This window comes from Cynara cardunculus, assembly GCF_001531365.2.
Source record: "Cynara cardunculus var. scolymus isolate 2C chromosome LG 16, CcrdV1, whole genome shotgun sequence".
Classification (NCBI taxonomy): Eukaryota; Viridiplantae; Streptophyta; class Magnoliopsida; order Asterales; family Asteraceae; genus Cynara; species Cynara cardunculus.
Window position 1 is genome coordinate 1,566,495 of NC_037543.1, and position 9,292 is coordinate 1,575,786.

Genomic DNA, 9,292 nt, shown 5'->3' on the forward strand with positions numbered 1-9,292 from the left:
TTCTACATAACGGTTCCCCCTAGAAGCTTGTCAAATAAGCCACTTTCTATACATTTCTACTACCAAACAGTCATGTATAGCTGACCAAATAAGCTAAGTCCCATTAAGCTCGTTAAACTGCTAACAAACATGCCCTTAATAGAAAACCAACCAAACAACTCCAAAGAACCATATGAATCGCCTCAAAATCGTCTGTATCGGAACCTTGTATTCACTAACAAACCGAACTCTTTTATGCTATATTAATCGTCTATAAATCCAAACAAAAACTATTCTGCGAAAACCCGAAATCACAGTTTGTGTAGTTCCTTTGTGTTCAACTAAAAAAAATGAAGAATTGGATACCATTTTAATGTCTGAAGTTACCTAAAAGGGAACTTTGTTGTATATATGTTTGTTTCTTGAAAGTAAGGTATCAGATCAAAGAAGAACCAATCTGGCATTTATTCCCAGCTTTGCAATGCACCACCATCTGGCTTCACAAGTTTATTATGTTCTGCACCCAAATATACACATAAACATGAGTATAGAAAATATACGGATTAAGGGGTAGTTTACCAACACAAATTAGGTAAGTGCTGATTGGGTAAGAGGTGCTGTCTGGGTAAAAGGTGCGGTCTGGGTAAGTGTTGACTAAAAGTGGTTGTTTATCAAGTACACCCTCCATCCCAAAATAAACGTCCACAATAAAAAATGGCACACTAACCAAATGACACTTTTACCATCTCATAGTTAAGGGTAGAATGGGAAAATATAAACTTACTTTTGATAGTAGATACTTATTTTGAGACAAACTAAAATAGAAATATAAACACTTAATTTAGACCAGTGGGGTATTTTGTAACAAGAGCTTAGTGATTAAAACAATTTGGGTAGGCAGTGTCTGAGACCCGGTCAACACCTCAATCAGTCAGAAATATAGGCAAACATCATCTCTTACCAAGTAAGAGGCAAGAGACAATCAACACTAAGAGTGCGTTTGGTATGCAGATTAGATTAGACATAAATGGACTACACAGAAGAATGAGATAATCGGGTGAAAAAGTTGTGCAAGGTTTTAGGGTTTTAATTTTAATGGGTAGTTTAATAATTTACCAATCTTGTCACATCACTCTGATTTTTTTTTCTACTTTTTTTGGTGCGACAAAAGAATGCAATTTTGTCTCGCTCGGTTTTGTCTTGTCCCAGTCTAAATGTCACACCAAACAGACAATAATTTTTTGTTTTGTTATGTCTCATCATGTCCTACCAAACGCACCCCTAAGTGCTTATAGCCTCTTACCAGGTAACCAGTGCTTACCGGGTAAGACCGTGAGAGACAATGCTATTTACCAACACCTTATGACTAAGAAATATTTTTGGCCTAAGATTCTGACCCAGTAAGAGCATTTTACTCGATCAACGCTTACCCAATTTTTAGCAAACCTTTGCTAACTATAAACGGATTTGAGAGAGAGAGACTCACTAATTAAACTGAATTCACGAAATCAGCTCTCAGCATCCTGTGCCCATATTCACATTTAAGGATGGAGTCATAGAACTCGAGTTGCAGCATTTGACAGTAGTCGGATCCCATTCTGAACTAAACACATAATCCAAACGTCTTCCCAGCAATGTTTGCGATCTATGAACCCACCAATCAGAACCTTGCTTCATGTTTTCTGAACCAGTAGTTCTGATTTCTTCGCTACAATCATCTTGATCAGGTGTAGATGGGCACGAACCATTAACACCACCAGCCTTCTTACTCATAATTGAAGGAGGGTTTTCATAACTAATTGCAGATTTTGGACTATAAGAGATGCTTAGCGTAAGATCAGGCGGTGTAGAACACGAAAACCGACCATTTTCAGATCTAAAACTGTTCTCCAAGGTTAAGGATGTGCCATTTTTGGTAGAATTGCTGTCAGTATGTCCAAATGTAGACAAACTTAGAAACAAAGAATTTGGTGAAGACCCGAGTTTCAAATCATTGATTTCATCAATTCTACGCCTTTTGCAGGGTTCTGAGATCATCTGGGAGCTTTTAGTAGGATCAAGAACCGCAAGAGGAAGGCGGTTTGGTGGTGATTTGAACCCACAACCGTTTGCATACCTAGCGAAGCCTAGACAAGCGTCACCACCGGTTCCTAGAGCCAAATCTGTTGAACAAGCATTCAAATCATTTTCTAACGAATTTCCACGACCAAATAACCTTTTTTGACCGGTCTTTCGCTGCACCACCGACAGTCCCCTGCCTTCATTTTTAATTTCGGAATTGTGAAGATCAGTGTGTGTAGTTTCTTGAATGTTAGATGGTAGCATGGGAGGCATGTTTAGATCCAACTTCCTCTTGAAAGAGCAATTCCAATGGTTTTTAATTGCGTTATCAGTCCTGCCAATATATAATTTTACTCCGTAGAAATGGTAAACAAATGAGAAGGAGGCATGTTCAGATGAGAACCGTAAATATTTTGAGAAATAGGGAACCAACAATTCATGTTGTCTTCATTATGAATGTCATGATCGATATCCATGAGAAAAGTATTCATGATGAAAATACATGATATTCCCAATGACAATGCATGACTATGAAAATGCGTAATATTCATGATGAATAATATTCATGATGCATTATATTCAAGGTTATTCATTACGAATAATACATGAAATAGTTGGTTATCAGATTCTCAAAATATTTATGGTTTTTAAACTTGCCCCTAAAACTATAATCAACAAAGAACCCATTTTTGTAGTAAAATGACATTTTAAAACTCATTTTGTAGAATCAAATGACATCTTAAGCATACCTTCCAGGTAGAAATCTGGCTATTTCTGCCCATTTGTTACCATATATCTGGTGGTAATGTGTAAGGGTTGATTCCTCCTCTTTAGTCCATGTGTCCTTCTTTATAGCTGGATCTAAATGGTTGTGCCACCTGAGACACCATATAACAAAAAGATCTGGTGTGATCTCAGTGTAATGTGGAATTATTGTACTCCCTCCGTCACAAAATAAGTGCCACATTTCTGTTTTAGGGTTGTTTGGTTAGTTTTTCATTAAGTCATGTATGAATAAAGTTGTCTATATAGATTGGGAAGGTTTTTGTTTACGAGGGTTTTTTCATAGATGGAATGGGGGTGTTTTTTAATTTTTTAGGGAAGAAGGCTTGGAAAAAGCTTAGCTTTCTATGTAGAGCTCCCCCATAGAAGCTTATTGAATAAGCCATTTTTCTATATTATTAAGCCACTACCAAGCGGTCATGTATAGCTGACTGAATAAGCCATGAGTCCCACTAAGTTCATTAAGCTGCTATCAAACAAACCCTTAGGTGGCATTTGGGTTTTAAGAGGTGTTTAACTTATTTCACTTCTGATTGATAAGAGATGGTGGTGAAGTCTGAAATCTGAATCAACAAAACTGTTTGTTTTTGTAGACTGATAAATGTCTGAATTTGTTTAAATTGTCTGTTTTACCCATTAGAAAATTATAGTGTTGAATTTTTAGATAAATTTATACAATTTCACATATTTATTCATCTGTCATTACGAAATTTACATGTTAAATTATATAATTAGCATTCATTTAAACGAAAATGTCATTAATGGTATTTAACACATTTAAATCCTATTAAAATACATCAATTGAGAGAGGTGATGATGGATTTGGTAAGAATCGATTGAGAGAAACGATCAAATAAGGATAATCGATTGGGAAATGTCGTTGCTGAGGGTTTGGAGAACAATAAAAGACAAATAAGAGGTTGTTTTACCTTTTACCAGATAAAAGAACAATAAAACATAAGTGCCTCTGAAAATTTGGAAAAAACAAACAGTCTGAATGATCCTACCTCTTAACGAGTCTAACATAAGAGGTTGATAAGAGCTTTTTCTTAAAAAAACAAACAAGGCCTTAGTTTGTCTCAATATAAGTGTATAGTTTCAAAAGTAAGCGCATACTTTCCAATTCTACCCTTAACTATAAGTTGGAGAAATTCATTATTGTCATTTAATTGATTATGAAGTGTAATACTCAGACGTTTCTAAAATTGTGTCTCTTTTCCATTGTGAACATTTATTTTGAGACGTATGGAGTAGTAACCAAGTTCAGCTATGCAAAACTCAGTGTCCTTCAAAGTTGAATCAAAAGCCCCTGTAAAATAAGGGCTGCTGATTTACAAGAAACAAAATCAAGGGAGATAAGAAAACAGTTTCTTTACTCGTCAGGATAGAGATATGGTCTGCATACATCTTACCCTTGTGTGGGATTCACTCAGTTTTGTTTGGTTTTAAACATCAAGAGATACTATAACTTGCAGCATCCGCTTGCAACTTGAAAATGTAATATAAGAAGCTACACAAATCTCCTAACATACAAAATAATCCTCAAGAAATCACAAACATTTATCACTATAAGAAATGAGGTGGATCCTAAGCTTTGCAACTGGCAACTAGTATTTACCAAACGCGATTAGTTTATCAACTAGTTTTTCAGCTATCAGTGATAGCTTAGCAGCTACCAACTAGTTTATCGGCTAACAGTTAGCTTATCAGTTTACAACTAGTTTGTTATAGCCATGAGTATGCAAAAAAAATAGTAGAGTAAGCTTAATTACCTCTCCCGGCATTGTTTTCCAATGCGACCAGGTAAATACTTTGCAATAACTGACCATTTCATACAACCATGCTTCTCAACCATCCTTATAATACAATCATCTTCCTGAATAGAAGTTATAAATAAATAAGTTAATAAAGCAACCAAGATTAACCAAATCAATGGGAGTTGAATTTCCAATTGCAATATAAGCAAAAAGGGAGTCAAATTTACCTCTTTGCTCCATGGTCCTTTGACAATTTCAGGATTAAGAACTTTCTGCCAACGATGTAAACATTGAACGTCTGTCCGTCCTGGAATATATTGGGCTTTACAAGACAAGAAAAAACAGAATCTGAAATTAAAAGTACAACATTTTGTCTATAAATCGTGTGAACGTTGAGTCATTAGTGTAATTAGTTTGCAACAATGGTCCAAACTTTTGATGGGGAATAAACTTAAAAGAGTTCGATTTACAAAAATGTTGCTGCTATCAATATACAAAATACCTTAGGTTGTACTATAAACCAAACGAACCCAATATATCCCAACAGAGGTATGGTATAGGAAGGGTAAGATGTACGCAAACCTTGCCTCAACCCCAACTACTCAGACATGAAAAAAAAAAAAAACTTCATCTAGCATACAGTAAAGGCTGAAAAAACTAAGACTTGCATTCAGTACATGCGGAAATGGCTTAACAATAGACGGCTTCAACTCAAATGGGACAAAAGATTGATTTGAAGGGTATAAGAAACAAAACAAAATAACTGCATAATGGCAAACTCACCTATTTTCTTCCAATTCCTCCCGTTAAACTTCTTCACTACATCAGCCAACAGATTATCCTGAAAACGAAAATACACGAAAGAGTAAGTGTTCTGCTTCCAGGTTAAAGTAGCTGATGTTTCATGTTAATGTACCATATTTCTAGCTTTAAATTCTTGCTCTCCGTCCCAAAATAAGTATCTAAATTTCTATTTTGTAGTTTGTCTCAAATAAGTGTCTATTTTCAAAACTAAGTGTGGACTACACAATTCTAACCTTAATTATGAGATGATGAAATTCATTACTCCCTCTATTATCAACACTAACATTGTCATCTAGTTGATTAAAAAGCATAATAATAACATATTTCTAGAATTGTGTATCTTTTTCATTGTGGACATTTATTTTGGGACGGAGGGAGTAATACAACACCCTCATGCAACTACGTTACATCATAATCTTTACAAAAACTACTACTCATATGGAACTGCATAACAAAACTAGACTACTCTATGGCTACTTGACAAAATCACAAGATCCTGAAAATAGGCCAACAGCAATTTAGATTCCATAGCTGCAGCCTAAACCAAGACAAATGTATCTGAATTGCGATTAAGCCACATAGTACCGACCAACCTCATCATCTGTCCAGCCTGCCTGTGATGAACGTTTAGTTTGATTGCCACTCCTACAACCAAGAGACATACACTCATAAGAAAATCATATCAAGAATCACTAAAGAGAGAAGATGGGGTCTTAAGAGTAACATCAATATAACTTCAGTGATATTATAAGTGTCCATTTGGTACGCGGTTCAACTTTAAATTAGGAAGAAACTAGCAAACATTATGCAATTTTACAAACATGCAATGGAGGTTGCACATGATTGTGGTCATCAACGCATTTGAGTCAAGAGAAACAATCAAACAACCGGAACTCCTTATCTGTTAATTCAGAAATATTAAACCTCTCGGTTTTCAACATAGAACCAAGTGACTGACATTGATGGATGCCCCTCTAGACAGAATGAGGCTCTCGTTGAGAGATCCATTAGTGATTGGCCCACCCCTCCTGACTTCTGATGAGAAAGTCGTAGGTGAAAGAGGTTCACCCATACTTAACAAGGGCTAAGCCGCTAGGAATGGTTTGCTGGCCTGTTGGGAGAGTCACAAGATGAAATGAAAATGAGTTCTCCTTCCAAACAGACTAGAAGACATAGTTGCCTTCCTTTGACCCTTTTTCCCGATTTATTGGTGCTGTCCCCCTTGCATTCCCTCCAAATTGCAAGATCATATACTGATCAGTTATCACATAAGCTGTTCTCATCACATCTTTTCACATGTAGCTGCAGGCTGCAGCCTGCCCCAGGCGTAGCACAGTTGGTTCCAGGGTGGTATGCTTGAACAAACTGGCAGGGGTTCGAGTTTCGCAACTTCAATGTGGGAGTCATATTCCTTTGGAAATTGGGCTCCTTGTGAGTAATGGGCTCAGAAGAAGCTAGCCACCTAATGAGCCATTGTGTACCTTATTTGCCTCTCACGTGATGCACGTAGGGCAAGGCAATGTGGGCAGCTAGGGTGTTGCTAAAAAACCTTTTTTGCACAAGTGTAGCTGCAATTATGACACCTGTTATTGGGCCTACAAGTGTGAAATAACATGCTCTCCTGTCCTAGCATAAAGAGTTGATGAAATAAAATCTTGACTAGTCTTTAACTTCACAGACCAAATAGGCTCTCCTACTCTAGAATATTAATTGACGCAAGTTGATGTGGTGCAAGTTATATACGCATCACATAAGTTGTTCTCAACAAGACACCATATGTAATCATTCAGAAAACTCCTTTTGCTAATTGAATCATAATTTAAAAATACCTCTAAAATGATTCATGATCATGAACTTATAATCATTTGGTATTATTCCTTTAGACTTCAGTTAGAGGAATTGCCCAAACGAGCTTCAAGTTTCTTGGATTAGTTATTTACTTAACTACTTTTCTTTCTGAATTCACATGAACTTTGGAAACCATTAATGAGCTCAAAGTCAATTCAGTACAGCATTTAGATCTAGTAAGAGTAAACTAAGAAACTTACCCACAACTACTACGAGATCTCGGTGTGTTAGCATCACAGCTACTATTGGAAATTGATGAACTTGATGTGAATCCAACTTCTTTAGTAAAGTCAGATGCATGCCTTTCCTTCTTCACTCCAATCATCCCATCTGTCATCCCAATTGAGGTTCCCTTCACCTATGAAAACAGTCGCAAAAACCAATAGCAACACAATCACCATCAGAACATCAAAAAGACATCCCAAGAGACTAGAATCAACAAACTAATCAGAAATCCCAAAAATAGATACAACATTAGCAGCATTCATAAAAAATCGAAAGAACAATGATTGAACTAGATGTCATCGCTAACTAGAGTCAATTAACAAACACGCCGATCCAAAATCACACATTTTTCTCAACATTCGTGTAAAAAACAAGCTCGAAAACTGAAATTTCGCTAACAATTTAATTTTATCAATTGATTATCTAAATCTCCTTGACTTCATAACAAAAACACCTATTGCCCTTGCTTCCTCCACTAATATATCAGACTAATAACCATTCAATCAATCCGCATTGCAACTGATTGATCGATTAAAAATCAATAGGAAACAAATAACTTCAGAACAAACGAACCCTACTTAGCGTTTGATTTCTAGGGTTCAAACCCCATTTTTTTCAATCAATCATCGATTGAATTGAGATTGAGACCAGCATTAAGCTTTGTAACCGTCGAATGAACAATAAAATTAAAGAACTAAATGGAAAAAAAAACAGAGAAATTGTGTTTCTGGATACAGCAAAACCTGCACAGTAATCGGCATTGAAAAATTTTGAAATGTAACCGACCTTTGCTAGGGTTTACCGAAGATTTAGGGAATGGTGGAAGGGAGTAATGGAAGATACAGAGGGAGCCAGATTCAGATGATTATGAGTAGCGGGAAAATGAGGAGAGAGAGAAAAAAAATAAATCATTTAAAGCATAGGATCGCGCGGATTCGAAAATGACTGCTTTAAATTTACTCCATTTAATATATATATATATATATATATATATATATATGTATATATATATATATAGGGTTGGGTTCACGTGAGACCAAGAGTTTTTCGTGAGACCCGTAAGACCAATTTATGTTCATTGATCAAATTTATAAATTAATGATCTAATGGTTGCAAAGTTGCAAGGTGACAATTTCGTAATTAGTGAGAAGTTTCGTGGCGTTTATAAATGTTCAGATCTGACGGCTGTAAATCTAATCCAAGGGTTGAGAATTGGTCTTACAGGTCTCACGGAAAACCATTGGTCTCACATGATCCCAAGTCTATATATATATATATATGTATACATAGAAAATTTATTAAACTAATCATTTTTTCGGGTTGGTTTCATCACCTAATCATTTTCTATCTAAATTTACCAAAATAACCATGGATCCGTAAAATTTCATGTCCGTAATTGCGGAGTGCGGACCCAGCTAAAAGACGAAAAAAGAATTACACGTATACCCTTGTCTGCCAAAAGAATTACATTTTTCATCTAGATCCACAAAATAAAAACTACATTCCTCACACAGGTCCAGAAAAAAAAAACTGCGAACCTAAAACTATTTTGGTAAATCTTGTAAGAAAGTGACTAAGATGTGAAAACAACCGGTAAAAATGATTATTTTTAATTGATTTCCATATATATACACACACATTTATATATATGTGTGTGTATATATACAACAGTATAACAGATTCTCTAGAATATAGAAAATATAGATTTTGTTCTTTATTTTATTGTAACATGTTTTTTATATGGCTTTTCTAATCTATACTATATTATAAAGCATTTGATAAAAACTTTTAAAAATCATTTTTTATGCATGAAGTACTGTTTATTGATACATTTT

At 35.5% G+C, this 9,292-nt stretch overlaps 1 protein-coding gene across 1 annotated transcript; it reads right to left on the reverse strand.

The window, feature by feature from the left end:
- Positions 1-1,494: 1,494 nt before the first annotated feature.
- On the reverse strand, positions 1,495-7,557 carry LOC112529560. Its single transcript, XM_025140881.1, has 7 exons — positions 7,433-7,557; positions 5,978-6,029; positions 5,364-5,421; positions 4,808-4,902; positions 4,596-4,699; positions 2,790-2,918; positions 1,495-2,374 (listed from the first exon to the last, which is right to left on the reverse strand). The coding sequence occupies exons 1-7, from the start codon at positions 7,555-7,557 to the stop codon at positions 1,495-1,497; spliced, it is 1,443 nt and encodes a 480-aa protein (XP_024996649.1).
- Positions 7,558-9,292: the final 1,735 nt, after the last annotated feature.

Bases quoted from the DNA above. Each gene is read 5' to 3' on its own strand.
- LOC112529560 (XM_025140881.1), bottom strand. From the start codon at position 7,557: ATGATTGGAGTGAAGAAGGAAAGGCATGCATCTGACTTTACTAAAGAA. The intron at 5,422-5,977 runs GTTGGTCGGTAC...TTTCGTTTTCAG, and splicing joins CAGGCTGGACAGATGATGAG to GATAATCTGTTGGCTGATGT. The intron at 2,375-2,789 runs GTATGCTTAAGA...ATATATTGGCAG, and splicing joins GCCAGATTTCTACCTGGAAG to GACTGATAACGCAATTAAAA.